General features: G+C 35.2%; 1 protein-coding gene across 1 annotated transcript in view; it reads left to right on the top strand.

Moving 5' to 3' along the window:
• Positions 1-17,375, top strand: part of NEB (nebulin) — a 235,194-nt gene that overhangs the window by 126,276 nt on the left and 91,543 nt on the right. The window contains exons 73-77 of the mRNA XM_044669878.1: positions 1,347-1,658; positions 2,446-2,649; positions 5,408-5,512; positions 5,641-5,748; positions 6,454-6,765. Of these exons, the coding sequence (XP_044525813.1) occupies positions 1,347-1,658; positions 2,446-2,649; positions 5,408-5,512; positions 5,641-5,748; positions 6,454-6,765 (1,041 nt within the window). The remainder of the gene's footprint in view (positions 1-1,346; positions 1,659-2,445; positions 2,650-5,407; positions 5,513-5,640; positions 5,749-6,453; positions 6,766-17,375) is intronic.

Raw genomic sequence — 17,375 nt, forward strand, 5'->3', positions numbered from 1 at the left:
TCATAGAAATAAATCCCAAAAGGAGTAGTTAATTCAATTCAGCAAACATTTATTGAGCTCCTACTGTGTTCCAAGTAGTGAGAAAATCTAGGGTTACTCAGACAGAAACCAAAATCAACCTTATTTTCAAAGGGTCTATATTTTAATTTGGAAATATGGATATACCCATATGAGGAATTACAAAATAAAATCAATGTACTTAGGGAGAATACAAGAAATTGAAGAGATCATGAAAAACTGTGTCAAAATTGGCACTCAAAATGAGCTTTGAAAGAATCTGGCTTTCTAAGAGATAGAGGTGAGGCATTGCAAGCATAGTGTGTACACAGGAAAGACTGCTAATTGTCCTGTAGAAAACCAATCTAGTAGGCAGTAGAATGTAAACTGTATGAAAAGGGGTCACATGTAATAAGAATGAAAAGAAAGACTAGAACCAGATTACTAAAAGCTTTGAATACCAAATGGAAGAGTTTGAATTTCATCCTAGAAGCAAAAGGGAACCCAGGGGGCAGCTGGGTTGCTCAGTGGAGTGAGAGTCAGTCCTAGAGACAGGAGGTCCTAGGTTCAAACCCGGCCTCAGCCACTTCCCAGCTGTGTGACCCTGGGCAAGTCACTTGACCCCCATTGCCCACCCTTACCAATCTTCCACCTATGAGACAATACACTGAAGTACAAGGGTTTATTAAAAAAAATCTCCCTTTAAAAAAAAAAGGGAACCCTGAAGATTCTTGAACAGGAGAGTGACATGGGATATATGATTGTAAGTTTGAAAATAGTGTGGGATAAATACTATATATAAGCTGATCAATTAAGAGATGTGGTAATAGTCCAGGTGAGAGGTGATGAAGGTGAAAAAAAAACAACTAGGGTAGTAGCACTATGAGTGGAGTAGAGATGATGCAAAAAATTGTTGAGGCAAAATGGACAAAACTTGGCAAGAAACTAGATAAAGGGATTAAGAGTGAATACTAGAAAATGACTCCAAATCTGCAAACCTGAATAATTATAGGGATAGTGGTGCTCTAAAGAGTAATTTATGAAGAGGGATAAATTCAGGGTTGAAGATAATGTTAAGCTCTAGATTTCCATGAGATGTTCATTTTCAAATGCCCAATATTCATTTGGTGATTCAGGACCAAATTATAGGAAAAAGGCCAGGACTGGATTTATTGATCTGTGAACAATCTATAAAAATGATAATTCAATCCATAAGAATCATCAAGATTGCCTAGAGAGAATGTGTAGTAAAAGGAAATAAAATTATGTGAAACTACTTCAAAAAACTGTGAAATTCTCTATAAATGTATTCATATTAGATAAATGTGTATGTCATTTGCCCCCTCCAGTACAAGTACAAAGAAGGCTATCGTAAGCAGCTGGGCCACCATATTGGAGCCCGTGACATAAAGGATGATCCCAAAATGATGTGGTCTCTACATGCAGCGAAGATCCAGAGTGACAGGGAGTACAAAAAGGACTTTGAGAAATGGAAGACCAAGTTCAGCAGCCCAGTGGACATGCTGGGGATTGTTTTGGCCAAGAAGTGTCAGACTTTGGTCAGTGACATAGACTACAAGCATCCTCTGCATGAGTGGATGTGCCTACCAGACCAGAATGATGTCATCCAGGCTCGCAAGGCCTATGACCTACAGAGTGATGTGAGTATACAAAATGTCTACCAACAATGAGTATAATAAGTTAAAAACTTCAATTTTGAAACAGATGCAGAGTGCATGTTTTTTTTTACTACTAACTACATGGTGAAGGATTGGCAAAATATAGTTAGCTGAGATTTCAAAATGAAACTTATTAAGACAGATTCTCAAGGGCTCTGAGAACCAGCTAATCCCTAGAAATATATAATTTTGGAAACTATTATTTTTTCCAGTTCCTTTGCTAGGCTTAGAATGGGAAGATTTGGTCAAAACCCTCTCTCCGCCACTCACTAGCTCTGTAGTCTAATAAAAATGATTTATTCTCTCTGTACCACAGTTTTCTCATCTCTAGAATGGAGGTGGTACTTTCCATACTACCAAAGTCTCTAGATTTCTTCAAGACTTGGATAAGATAACAAACATTAATTATTTTTAGCCTTAAAGCACTATGCAATTTTAAGATTGTTATTTTGAAATGTTGAGATTATGTGTAATCAAATTGGAAGATAAACATTTTCCCTCAGGAGATAAAAAGTAATTTTCTTCCAAATAGTATTGCATAATTGGAATTGAGCATGTTCGAGAATTGATGTTTCAGTTGCCTTTGAAAAGCCTCAGATATTAGCCACCTCAACACAAGATATTTGACTACATAAACTTATATATTTGCAACCAGAATAAACAATACTCAATGACTATGAATAAATGCACATGAATGCATTTGCTTAGCATTTTACTCTTAAATCATCACCCATGTTTCAGAAATAATTCAGTTTCATTGCTTTTTCAGGCTATTTACAAATCTGATCTGGAATGGATGAGAGGTATTGGATGGGTTCCCATTGGTTCTATAGAGGTTGAAAAGGTCAAGAGAGCAGGGGAAATCTTAAGTGACAAGAAATACCGTACACCCGCCGATCAGCTTAAATTCACTTGCATCACGGACACTCCAGAAATTGTCCTGGCAAAGAGTAACGCTCTGACAATGAGCAAGGTAGGTTTCTCGCTGCCTCTTTTCTTACCTGCCTTAGAGATGTACTCAGCTTTTCAGACATATCTCACAAGTGAAAGCCAGACGTATCTTTAAAGAGAACATAAACAAGAAGCCTGATTCACCCTCCACATATGGAAAAGACCAGTCACCCAACCACTCTACTTCCTGATGAACCCCCCTCGGAAACCTGTGAGCACCCTGTGCCTCCTATAGAATGAGTGGGAGAGAGAAACTAGGAGTCTACTCCCAGTCCAGAAAGGCAATCTGTTTGTTTTCCCTTGCAGCCTCGATTTGCCATTCTTCAGTCACAGGAATGTTAGATGGTTGCAGGAAGTTTTGTTAAGCCTCCAGTGCATTCCTTGATGGAACTGTGTAGTTGATCTACGTATGAGAATAGCATGGCTTTGTGCGGAGATATCAAACTCACAGCTTCTCTTCAACACATCCAAATGCAGCCCCAACCAGATTAAAATATAATTGGGAAATGTTTAACAATATAAATGAAACACAATAGAACATAGAAAATGTTCGTGTATGGTTTTCTAAATCAGTCTACAGCGATGGGGTTGTGATGTAGTATAGTTTCTACTTGAGTTGGACACTACTGAAATGCAATGGAGATAACATTTAAGTAGGACCCACCTGGGTCCTAGTCTCCATGTCTCTGTGAACTTGGTAAATCACTTGCCATTTTGAGACTCAATTTCCATCTTTGTTAAATGGGGGTAATGATGCATGTCCTCTCTTCTCATGGGTGTTTGTGAGGATGAAAGGAGAGAATATATTAGAAACTGATCAGAAGACTGAATAACTGGGCAAATGTAGGCTATTATTATTATTATTTATAATGTTAATTATATGTATAATTATTTCTAATATAATTATATATAATTAACACAAACATATAAATATATAAATAAATGTAGTTATGATTATGATTATATATAAAATAGATAATTTAAATAATATAAATAAAAATTAATAATAACAAAATAAATTTATTTTATTTATATGTAATATTAATATATTATTTAAAAACTATTTAAAAACTAGAAAGGATTTGATTTGGTACAATGAATGACTGCTGGGAGAGAGTAGGCTGCTATGAATAGAAAATTGTGCTGAGTGTGAGGAGTCCTGACTCTGTTGATAGATGGCAGTGAGCCCTGCAGTCAGGAATATCCTAGTTCCAATTGGACCTCAGACACTTATTAGCTGTGTGATCCTAAGCAAGTCACTTAACCTCTGTCTTAACCTTAACTTAACAAAGTTCCTTGATTTGTAAAATGAGTATAACAATAGCATTCATCTCTCAGGACTGTTGTAAGAATCAAATGAGATAATTTTTGTAAAAGGTTTAGCACATATTAAACATTGTGCAAATGTTAGCTATTATTATTACTATTATACACTAGTTTTATGATATTGGAGTAAGTCACAGAATCTCCTGTCTGTTTCCACATTTGCAAAATGTGGGAGTTGAACTATGTTTGTAAGTTCTTAAAGTCCCCTCAAGTTCTGAGCTTCAACATTTTTGATCATTTCTCATTGGCCCTCTGTGTCTCAGAGGAGTGAGATTTTTAACCTCATTCTTCATGAGGGCATGAAAACCTGCATTCTGACATTTCATCTCTTAGAGGACAGAAGGAGAATTGATCTTTCTAGACATAATTTACTAGGAATCATTCAGCAATGATCTGAGACTATTATCAAATGATCACATGCACATATAATTAATTATACATATCCTGTTGTATAGTGTGAGCTAAACAAGATGACATTTCTTTATCCAGCCAGATTGGGCTATGTGACAATCTTGATTTCTCATCTTAACTGGGTTCAGGGAAAAGGAAAGTTTGATGTCAGCAACAGTTCACCCTGTCATTTCAGATGTATTACTTGAATTAATCCACTATGCAGATGTAAAAAAAATTCATTATTTGAACCTAAAAGTGAGTGACAAAGGGCTCCTTTACTTGTTTATAACAGAATATATTATCTCCTATTATCTCAAAAGTTCTGTTATTTCTTTCTGGAGAGTAGGCTATTCCTTTATTCTTTTATTTCAAACCCTTACCAAACCAAACAATACTAAATATTAGTTCCAAGGAAGTACAACAGTAGGAGCTAAGCAATTGGGGTTAAGTGACTTGCCCAGTGTCACATAGTTGAAATTTGAACCCACCACCTCCCATCTCCAGATCTGGCTCTCTATCCACTGAGCAACTTAGCTGCACCTTCTTTATTCTTCTTAAGGATACATAATCAATATCTGTTGAGTTGAATTGGACTAAATTCAGATCACCATCCACACATTTGCATTCTTCACATGCCTTACCTGAAATTGTTTTTGCTATTGAATCAGCAGATGTTTTGGCTTCATATCATCAGATAAGAGAAGAATATGAAAGAAGCCTATATAGATACATTATCAAGATCAGAAACTTGTTTCATGCTTCATAATGCAATTTTCATTTGTTCATATATCTTGGAATCCTAGATCTCTAGGATCCCAGAGCTCTAATTTGAAGGGAGGTCACTGGCCATATAGGCATCCATGAGCAAGGAAATCCTCAGCATGAACAAAATAGAAACTATCATGATTTCACATTTTTTTAATGATTTCACATTACTTATGGAACTTTTGTCTATAAAAGAAAACCTTTGGGTGGATGTGGCTTTACTGATTTTTAAAATATTAAAAAAGATAAGTGTTTTCCTTTGTTTTTGAGATAAGTATTTGTTCTTGGTCCCACAGCATCTGTACACAGAAGCTTGGGATGCTGACAAGACCTCCATCCATGTGATGCCAGACACACCTGAAATCATGCTGGCCAAGAGCAATTCTGTTAATGTCAGCCATGTAAGGACATATCCTGTTTTTGTTTTGTTTATTAAGATATGCAATGTACCCATTTCATCTTAACACTTTGCTTCTTTTTACTTTTCTAAGCTGCTTATGCTCATCTTGCTTATTGTTCTTTGCCTTAGAAACTTTATACAAAAGGATGGGATGAGTCAAAGATGAAAGATTATGACTTCAAAGCTGATGCTATTCCAATCAAAAGTGCCAAGGCTTCAAGAGACATTGCCAGTGATGTGAGTGCTTTTCAACTGAATTTCCATAGATCCCAGAGTATGAAATGTTCCTATAGTTCAACAGGGTACCTTCCTTGGGAGTCCATATGTTTTACAGCTCCACTTCCTAACTTTCTGGTCTTCCCCTGGTACTTTCTATTGGAAAAAGAAATAAGTATATTGTGGATCAATATATTTTCACACACACACAGAAGACATTTTTTGACAGTAGTAGTTAAAATTGCTTTTAAATGGGTTTGAAAGATTACCACATATGACCCTGGGCAAATTATTTAATCCCAGCTGCCTGGGAATGGATTTCTGTCTTGGAACAGATACTTAGTACAGATTTCTCTAGTAAGAAAAATGTAAAGTGTAACTGTTTTATTTTGTGATATTTAAGATTTACCTTATCCAAAAATGTCACAATGTTGGCAAACCAAAATAAAGTATGAAATTATTGTTATTTACCTTAATTTTGTTATTGTTATTCTTGTCATGAGTTATCAAAGCCTGCTTCATTGTAGCAGGGTTTCATATTATTCTTTTAAAAATGTATTGTCTTTTTGTTTTTATATTAGAATAATTCCCCTAAATATTGCATCCCACCCTCCAAAAACTCTCTTGTGTAACAAAGAAAAAGTCAGACAAAACTATCTACTGTAGTCACTGTTCCTCTCCTCTATGTGGTAGTATTTATAAAATCTGATTTCTGGTGTTTACTAGTACAAATATAAAGAAGCTTATGAGAAACAGAAGGGTCACCACATCGGAGCCCAGTGTGTGGAAGATGATCCCAAGATTATGTGGTCCATACATGCAGGAAAGATTCAGAGTGAAAGGGAATACAAGAAAGATTTCCAGAAGTGGAAGACCAAGTTCAGTAGTCCAGTGGATATGTTGGGCATCTTGCTAGCTAAAAAATGCCAGACTCTGGTCAGTGATATTGATTATCGCAACTATTTTCACCACTGGACGTGTTTACCAGATCAAAATGATGTTATCCAAGCAAGGAAAGCCTATGAACTACAAAGCGATGTAAGTAATGTGTTCTTTAGTTTTATTTCTTAGGGTTTGGTAAACATGGGATTGGAACAGGTTCAAATGGCATTTTTTATCTTTATTTGATATAAAACCTATGTGCTAAGCAGCTTTATTGCAAGGCATGGGAAGAGGCATTTTCCTCCTAAGAAAAGCCTTTCTCATTCTTATAACTCTCTCCAAATGTAAGCTATATAATAGTAAAGTTTTTCTTTTCTAAAACTCATGATAAAACATAAAGTGTTACATTTTACTTGTAGAATGTATACAAAGCTGACCTGGAATGGATACGTGGCATTGGCTGGATGCCTCAAGGTTCAGTGGAGATGACTAGAGTGAAAGGTGCCCAAGACCTCATAAATGAGAGACTATATCGGACACGACCAGAAGCCCTGAAATTCACGAATATTGTTGACACCCCCGAAGTGGTACTGGCCAAGGCCAATTCTCTGCAAATGAGTGAGGTAAGAAACACCTTAGAGTTCATATTCCCTATTTTCAGACAGTGCTACCTAGATTGAACTAGGAGGCTATACACTGAAAGAATGATAGTAATAATGTGGTTTAGAGGGGAAAAAATATTAGACTAGAGTTCTAGCCCTACTTTGGATGTTTACTAGTTCTATGATCTTTGGTAAATCCTTAATAACTTCAGCTTTCTCATCTGTCAAATGGGAACATATATATATATATATGCATATACATATATATATATATACATACATATTCACACATACATACACTTGTACTAGCTGCTCTTCTGGATTATTCTGAGGAAAAAACACTTTGTAAGTCTTAGAGCTATATAAATATGAACTATTTTAGTTTTCACAAGAATTTTCCCTCCTGGCCATGAGACAAAAGCTCCATACTTGTGAAAGCTTGGCACAATCATAAAGAAACCTCATTTTTTTCCTTCACTACTGGAAAGTATTTCAGATTTTTTAGTAGGATGAAAAATTTTCTTGTTTCCTAAAAAACTGTCAACAAATCTTTACCAGGTCCCTACTACGTGCTAGGTACTTGTTATATTATGTTGAACATTTCTACAAATCAAATAGCTATAATAACCTCACATTTAAAATTAAATTATGAAGCAGTCATTCTGGGCAGTGCACATGCCAGGCACTAGTGATACAAAGGCATAATCCTTGCATTAAAAGACATTATATGTAGAAAAGTATTATATAAATGTAAAGTAGAATTATGTCTTTAAAATAAAGTCCTTAACTTTACTGGAATTAGAAATAAATTCCCTAACTATTGGTGTAACAGTATTTCTATTCTCTCATCAGTGGTTGTATAAAGATGCCTGGAATAAAGATAAGACAAACATCAACATTCCTTCTGACACACCAGTGATGTTGCAGGCTCAACTCAATGCCATGCAGATCAGCAAGGTAAGATTCATAGAAATAAAATGTCAGTTCTTTCATGCCACAATGTCTATTGGCCTATTGAATATATAGGAAATTACCAAATCAGCCAAGTAGAACTTTTGACATCTTTTAATGACATTCAGTATTTTCCCCTTTAGTAACACCTTCACTGAGAAGCAACCTGAAGTAGTAAAAAGAAGGACAGTTTTTGAATGAGGAAAAATTGAATTTAAGCCTATCTAAAGATACATAGTGACTCGGTATATAACAGTGCTGTGAGCAACTGTCTAAGACTGTAAGTAATAGATATTAGCATTAGTGGAGGGAGTTTCCACACCAGTTGTTGTCTTACACTGAGGAAATTCCAGTACAGAATAAATATAATTATAGATAGATTTCCTAAATTAAAGGGAAAAACACACATCAAGGATAATATAAATTTTAAAAAACTCTAGTAGGAGGCAATCTGGATACATAAATAGATTCTTGAAGAAAGTACTATGATCCTAGAGTCCTATTTCTGATTTCAGAGGTAATTCTTTCAGACTTGAAAAGTTATGTATTGTATCTGAAACTCAGTTTCCCTATATGATAATTGGGATTAATGACCCTAATACTCTGTGGAAAAATTCAATCTCCTTTTTCCCACAAGAGACTCAGCACCTGTCACCTGGTTAGATACGGTGCTATGGGATCAAGGAGAGAGAAATATAGTTGTTGCCACATCAAGGTGAGGCAGCAGAGCATCACACTATCACAGAATGAAGAATTGGAGGGGACCTCAGCAGCCATCTAGTGCAACATCTTTTATTTTTTTAATAATATTTTATTTCTTCCTAATTACATGTAAAAATAATTTTTATCATTTGTTTTCCTAAAGTTTTGAGTTCCATATTCTCTCCATCTCTCTGTCCTCTTTCCCCTCACTAAGATAGTAAGCAATTTGATATAGGTTTACATATGTGCAATCATGCAAAACATATTTTCATATTAGTCATGTTGTGGAAAGAGGCACTTATAAAAATCTCCACAAAGAAAGTAAAGTGGAAAACAGTACATTTCAATATACATTCAGACACCATCAATTCTTTCTCTCCAGGTGGGTAGCATTTTTCATCATGTGTCTTTTGAATTGTAGTACAACTTTTTTCTTTTTTTTCCTTTCATAAAGTGGATTTTTTTTTATATCTTTACTTGTTACTTCTCGATTCCCTTCACCGTCCATCCTCCTCCACATTCAAGAAAGCCATTACTTAGTTCAACTTATTTCTAGGAATTCCCATTACAATATGCCCAATAAGTAGGTAATCTGCTTTTGTTTAAGAGAAAGCTTGAAGGAGAGGGAGGCCATGCCTCTCCTGGGAACCCAGTCTACCTTTAGATATCTCGAATTGTTAAAAAGCTTTTTCTGACCTCAAGCCTGTATTTCCCTCCTTGCAATTTCCACCCGTTATTCCTGGCTGTGCCCCCTGGGGCTAAAAAAATGAAAAATCAAATCTCTCTTTCACAAGATAGCACTTTAAATACAGCATTTGAAATCTACAGCTCTTTCTCTTCACCCTATTTTCCCCTTTTCACCAACCCTCAATTCCCAATCTTTTATTTTCTGGAAAGAATTGCAAAAACAACATACAGTTTTATTTTATATCTTGGGCATAGCCCTCGCCATTTATTTTGTTCTTCTCTCTTTTAGAGCCCGAATTATTTTCAGATGTACATTTCAGCATAACATATATCAACAAGCATCATGGATGTGCATGCATATTTGCAGAGACTGAAAGAGAAACTTGCTCAGATATCAAAGACTAACCAGATTTTGCTCAATTTGCTTGTTCCACCTAAGTGTAATGAATTGTCTTTACTTGTAAAACAATTTCTGTCTTTCCTTAACAGAAACTATACCAACAAGCCTGGGATGAGGCCAAACAGAAGGGTTATGACATAAATGAGGAAGCCATTGAGATCAAGCAGGCAAAGGCAGCCAGAGACATTGCCAGCCAGGTACAGTTTGAATTCTTTTCCCATTTCAGTTGAGCTGCTGCTCAATTCCATTAAAATGTTTGAAATGAGATCAGCTAATTTTTAAAGATTTGTTTTTTTCCCTCTCTAAAAGTTTCATTTTGTTTTGAACTTAAAGAAAAAACAATTAATGGGTTGATTCTAAGATGAGACAATGAAAACTCATGATAACTGAAAGCAGATTGGCAAACTGTGTTAATGTTGATTATTTGTTAACTCCTCATAAGTGTTTTGAATCAGAAATAGTGCCATGGAGTGTCCTCAGTTTGGGGAAAACAATTAGGAACTAATGGAAACATAAAAATGTCACAGTTGGTATCTTTTCCATATTATTTCTGTGTTCTGTGTTTATCATAAACAAAAACAAAACAAAATAAACCCTAAGGGATAGTTTTGGTGAAAAGCTTCTAACTCAGTAAAGGTTTGATCATTTATCAGGAGTTCTTAAAGAAAAATCATTGGATTTGTTATTTTTAAAAAATACTTTGGTAACTTTATTTCATGACAACTGATTTCCTTTATCACCCTATTTGTCTTTATGCATTTAAAAATATTATTCTGAAGAGAAATCTGTAGATTTCATCAGACATGACAGAAACAGGTTATGAATCCTTGATTTAGACAATTATTTAACACCACACTTCTGGTGGCTCAACTATAACAATTCTAGAAATGTTAAAGTTTATCTAACAGTAACTAAAAATTTTAAATGATGGCTACAACAACTTATTATTCAAACCCCACAATTTGCATCCATTTATTAAAGAAAAGTTAGGTGGTCCCCTTGGATCACTGTCAACAAGTAGGTAATGTCCAGACAACAGAAATGTGATAGCAAAGAAAACATAGTACCACGGACTCTATTTAGTTCTCCTGCCCCAGATCACCTTCTCTCTTCCCAACCCTTTGTCTCCTTCCCTCAACTCTAGCCCAGAACTCTAGCCACTATTGGCTCTTTCAGGCTGTTTTTGTATATATTCTTGAAACCTTCAGATAATACCTTGAAGCAATGGATTGGGGATGGAGAGGAGTCAGATCAGCTTCCAGTACTCACTGAACAAGTGGTTCAGTCTGTTCTTAGGCTGTATCCAGCCCATGGCAATAAGGAGGCCTCACATGTTTCATCAAGATTCCGTTAAAGTCATGTTTTAACCAAAAAAAAGAGCAAAAGAAAAGCAGGATGAGAATACAAGTTATATTTCTCTACCTTAACCTAACACATAGCTATGACTTTGATTTATACTATCCCTTTTTTTTATCCTCCTCAGTGTACCAGTATGTTCTAGAGATTCTCCCCCCAACAGTCTTTCTCACTCCTGACTTCATAGGGACTACTACAGGGTACTCCTTCTCAGTTTCTAGTCTTTTCCTTTGTTCAATTTAACATGTATAATATAAGTGAGGATTACCTTCCTCTAGTTATCTTTCTAGAATGTCATTTCTCTTCTTGAAATCCAGAGAGGAGTTGATTCCTAAAAGGAAATTCTTCACTACAGGCTTAAAGTTCAAATTATTACTCCATCAGCTTCCTTTTCTATTTCACCCTAGCAAATATCTTCTACCTAGCATATGCATTCCTCACTTGTCATGTGTACCACTTTAATATGTGCCATATATTTCCTTCCCCTATTCACTATCTTATGTCCCTCCTCTCCTTATCATACTGCTTCATGCTTATATCCCTTAAGAAATTTAAGTTTGTTTATGATGAAAAAAATACTATGAACATTGACCCAGTTTATACAAAAGGTATTTTAAATTTTTAGGAAGGTATTTTTAGATGTATTTATAGCAAAAGATCCTAGGGTAATTATTTTTGTATTGTATATTTGTCTGATTCTTCACTAATCTAGTACAAGTATAAAGAAGGTTATCGGAAACAGCTGGGCCACCACGTGGGTTTCCGCAGCCTGCAAGATGACCCCAAGTTAGTGTGGTCTATCCATGCTGCCAAGATCCAGAGTGACAGGGAGTATAAGAAAGCTTATGAGAAGTCCAAGGCCCACTATAATACTCCATTGGACATGATGGCGATTGTTCAGGCCAAGAAATGCCAGGTCCTGGTTAGCGATGTGGATTACCGCAATTACCTGCACCAATGGACGTGTCTTCCAGACCAGAATGATGTGATCCAGGCTAAGAAAGCCTATGAACTTCAGAGTGACGTAAGTATATAAATCATTTTATTCTCAGGCAGTGTTTTCAAAGTCAGTGTTTCCTGATGAGAAGATTAACATTGATACCTTAACAAACCTAATATGGCTTCAGGAATCCACAGATTCTGTTTGTAAATCCTTTCTATCCTATTTACTCTGTATTTTATTAGATCTTATTCAATTTTTCTCAGCCATTTTTCTCATCCTATATCTGGACTATCTATGAAGTTATATAGAATGACAAGCGGATCTCCGCAATCCAATTTTTAAAATTAATTGTAGGTGTTAGAAAATCTAGTTTTAAAAAGAAACCAAATATGTCTAGTTTTACAGGAAATCTATCAGCTTTGTCTTCCAAATTTCCCACTGCCATTCCAAAGGCAAATCTTTAATAAGTAACAAAGTCCATACTAGTAAAATAACCAAACCAACATAATTAACTATTTACTATTTACATAATTTACTGTTACTGCTTACCAGTAAACTGCTTTTGAGTCCTTGCTACCAGCCTTATGAATGCCCTAGTCATTTTTCTTAGGAGTATAATATGTATTGGAATATAAAATTCAACGTTGACTGAAAACCAAATAATGCTTTGGCTCTAATGGAGGAGATAAAATGCAATCAGGTTAATTAACAGGTTGCCTGTAGATCAAGGACATAAAACTCTTGCCTTCAGATTTAACTCTTCTTTGTCTGTGCTTCAATTGTCTACTTTAGAATGTATACAAATCAGACCTGGAATGGTTGAAGGGTATTGGATGGTTGCCGCAAGATTCTGTGGAAGTGAACAGAGTAAAGAATGCCCAAGAGCTAGTGAATGAAAGACTCTACCGTACAAGACCTGAAGCTCTCAAATTCACAAGCATCGTGGACACCCCTGAAGTTGTCCTGGCAAAAACCAATGCTCTGCAAATCAGTGAGGTGAGATGGGCACAGCATTACAGTGATTAAACCTATGGCCCATTGAGCAAGCCTTCATTTCCAGCCCTTTGAAGGCAATCCATTGTAAAGAGATCCATAAATACATTCTATAATGCCAGTCTTTTCAGTTGAATGAAACAGGTATTTTAAAATGCTTGCACAATCAACAGTAATTTGCAGACATACACATAAATTTTGATATCTATTATTCTCAATCAATGTATAAACTCCGCTTTGAATTTGTTAACAAAGGAAAGCTTGTTGACATTTATAGATTTGGTAAACATGAGTACAAGGGACATTTTCAGACTTAATTGAACATTTTGCAGGTTCTGATAAATAGTTTTGGCCAGGGAATGGCTCATAAAAATGGCAGTTATACATTTCTATCCATCCAAAGATAAGATATCAAATGAGTTAAAGGAAAATTTCAGAATGGTAATATGAGTATTCTCAGATTTTTTATGTTCATAGGATAGGGGCTGAATGTGTGGGCACATCTAGGCACACTCAGCTCATGCTCTCTGGATTACAAAATTGATGGGTCATTTGTGGTACAATGGAAAGAATGCTAGTACAAAGGGAAGAATGCTAGAAGAAAGGCAAAGAATCTGGGTTCAGATCCAGTACTGCCACTCATACCTGTGGGACCCTGGGCAAATTATTTAGCTTCTCTGCACTTTGTTTTTCTCATATCTAATAAATAAAATGAGTTGAAGTTATATGACCTCAAAAAGCCCTTCCCACCTTAAAAAATGTGTCTTTAAATTATTTTTCCTCATATAACTTTTTAGTACTGCAAAGCATAGATTTTTACAAAAAAGGAAAAGCATCATATTTATCAATAAAGTAACAAAATTATTAAGATAATAATAAGATTAAATAATGATGGCCTGTCTTTATGTCTGGACATGCCCATTGGCAATTTTTTAAAAAATATACTTCTAGACTCCTTTGTGGTATTATAGAATATATTTGTAATATAATTCCTTTGGTTTATATCCTGCCAGCCATTATATCGAGATGCTTGGGATAAAGAAAAGGCAAATGTGAACATCCCTGCTGATACTCCTGTGATGCTGCAATCAAAGATCAATGCCATGCAGATAAGCAATGTAAGATACAAAAATAAAAACTATCTTCTCCCTATAGTAACATATGTGTATGATATCTGCTACTGTGATGTCTTTTTCCATCTAAATATTCTCAATAATATCTGACACCTGACATTTTCACAACTATTTTTCTATTCCTGCCCTTTAAGGCTAATATTTTTCTATAGTATAGCAGCCTTGGGAATAAAATTCAGAGATCAAATGCAAGGTCTTCAGAAAAGTCAGTCTTTAAATGGGCTATCATCATTACCTCTGGAGGCAAAATGCTGCATTTTAACATCTTTTTATTATAAATATTAGAATTATAATCCAAAATTTCAATATGGGGAGAACAAAAAGTTCTCGTTGAAAATGGTTTCATGTCCATTTTTTTACTTTTTCCCATTTAATTTAAGCTTTCTTAAATTTCCATTCTTTAAAGGAACCCTTTTTTGTCATTGAAACATTTGTGTAATGCACAGGACAATACCGAAGGAAGGTCAAAAAGGAGACAAACAACAGGATAGCATTGAAAGTAACATGTTGAGTTTATCACATTTTTAAGCAAGCTCTCTTAAGAAAGATAGAGGCAAAAGATACAGAAGAAAATTTAGAAAACGTCAAAACAAAAGATAGCAATTAAGACTTAATTTTTTAAGCAAGCTGTATGTAATAGAGATAAGCAACCTCATAAAGTTTTTTGTTGTACTTAATATATGCAAATGTTCTTTTTCTTTGGTAGGCTTATTAAAATCCAAATAAAATAAAATGAAGTAGCCCCCTTTTGTCAGGTGACTTACTTTGTATCATCAACTGTGTTATAACTCAAGTTCAAATCAAAGCCTAACCACTAATAAATCTTCAGGCACAATTACTTTGCAATATATTACCAGTTTCCTTATTTCCTTGAGTTTTTCTTAGTAAATACTGGCTACAAATGTTTTCTGCAAACTGATTGTGGCATGATGATTTCTGTTTTTAGAAACAATATCAACAAGCTTGGGAAGATGTCAAGATGAAGGGTTATGACATACGAGCAGATGCCATTGGAATTCAGCATGCCAAGGCTTCAAGAGATATTGCTAGTGAGGTAAAACTCAACCTTTTTCCTTTTCACTTCTGGATATGAATTTGCCCATCCTTTTCCAGGAAGAAATCCAAAATTTTATCAGTGAACCTATTTGATGTCCTATTTGATGCCTTTGGAAGAGCAAATAAAATGAATTATAGACAGACTTTCCACTGTTTTTTAGTACATTGTCTTCAGTCCCACAACCAACAAGTCTTCCAAGTAATTTAACTTACGGACCATATTGCAATTTTAGTCCAACTTCCATTTGTTATCATATTTAGGTGTAGTCATTTATTTTTCAAGTGTCTTTTCGATGCCAATTAATTAGTAAGTATTTACTGGATGCCTGTTGGGTGTGGAGCGCTACATTAAAAACCATAATGTGGAGAAAGAGAACCACAATTAAAGCCCAGAGAAAAACCAGTCCTTTTTCTTGAGGAAAATCTTGAGCAGTAAAACAACCATTTATATTTATTATAGTAATTTAAGGGTTAATAATCACTTTCTTCCCAACACCCATATGAGTTCGGTGATTTGATAAATTTTACCTCCACTTTACAGATGGAGAAGCTGAGTTTTAGACTGCCCCTATTCACACAACTAGAAAGTGTTGGAGCTGAGACAGAATTGTGGAATTTCAGTGTTGGCAGGGATTTTAGTGGTCATGTAGTCCAACATATGCCTAAAAAAAAGAATTTCCTACTTGGCACAGTGATGTGAACTCATTGCACCATGAGTTTATCCAGTTATCGAAGGCAAAATATACTTCTAGAGAATCAATTGAAGGAAATGGGCATGTTTAACCTGGAAAGAAAAAAGATTTGGATGAACATGACAGATGTATTCAAATATTTTAAGGAAAAGTCAGCTTGAGATCAGAAAAGAGTTTCTAACAATTAGAGCTCTTGGGGCAGCTAGGTAGCACAAATAGATAGAGTATCAGGATGAACCGGATTCAAATCTGACCTCAGATATTCCTAGCTATGTAATCTTGGGAAAGTCACTTAACCCCAGCTGCCTAGCCCTTACTGCTTTTCTGTCTTAGAATTCAGACGGTGAAGATTCAAAATCATTTTAAAAAATATTAGAACTGTCCAAAAGTTGAATATACTGCTTCTAAAGGTGGTGGATTCTCTTTCTTTGGAAGTCATTAAAAAGAGACTAGATGACCACTTGGTGGGTATATTACACTGGAAATACTTTTTGTTCTTGGGTTGGAGTGTATGTCCACTAAGGTACCTCCTAATCTTCAAATCCTATGGTTTTGTCTTTCATACATAATTTATATATATGATAAAAATTATAATATATATACTGGATAAAAATTATAACAAATATATAGTTTATATGATAGAAATGACAAAGTAAAAAAATCAATTAATGTTAAAGTATAAAGTTGACATAGGAAAGGATTGATTAGAGTAGAATGGGGATCATTGAAAAACCTTCCTAGCAGTGACAAGATTTGTTGAAAAATAACTTCTTTTTTTTTTTTGCTTTGTGCCTACCAGTATCTCTACAAATCTGCTTATGAGCAACAGAAAGGCCATTACATTGGATGTCGCACCGTAAAGGAAGACCCCAAGCTTTCTTGGGCTGCTCAAGTGCTGAAAATGCAGAATGACAGACTGTATAAGAAGGCCTACAATGATAACAAGGCCAAGATCTCTATCCCAGTGAACATGGTGTCCATCAGTGCTGCCAAAGAGGGTCAGGCATTAGTGAGTGATGTGGATTATCGTCAGTACCTCCACCACTGGTCATGCTTCCCTGATCAAAATGATGTGATCCAAGCCAGGAAGGCTTATGACCTGCAAAGTGATGTAAGTATATGAATCTCTTAAATAGTACCATTGGGATAATTAAAAGATCCAGGTTTAATTTAGGTCCAGTGAAGTTCTTGATCCTTAAAACTTGCATAGAGGTATGAGGAATATTATAATAATACAAGAAAACTCAGTCT

The sequence above is a fragment of the Gracilinanus agilis genome, chromosome 3 (assembly GCF_016433145.1).
Source record: "Gracilinanus agilis isolate LMUSP501 chromosome 3, AgileGrace, whole genome shotgun sequence".
Lineage (NCBI taxonomy): Eukaryota > Metazoa > Chordata > Mammalia > Didelphimorphia > Didelphidae > Gracilinanus > Gracilinanus agilis.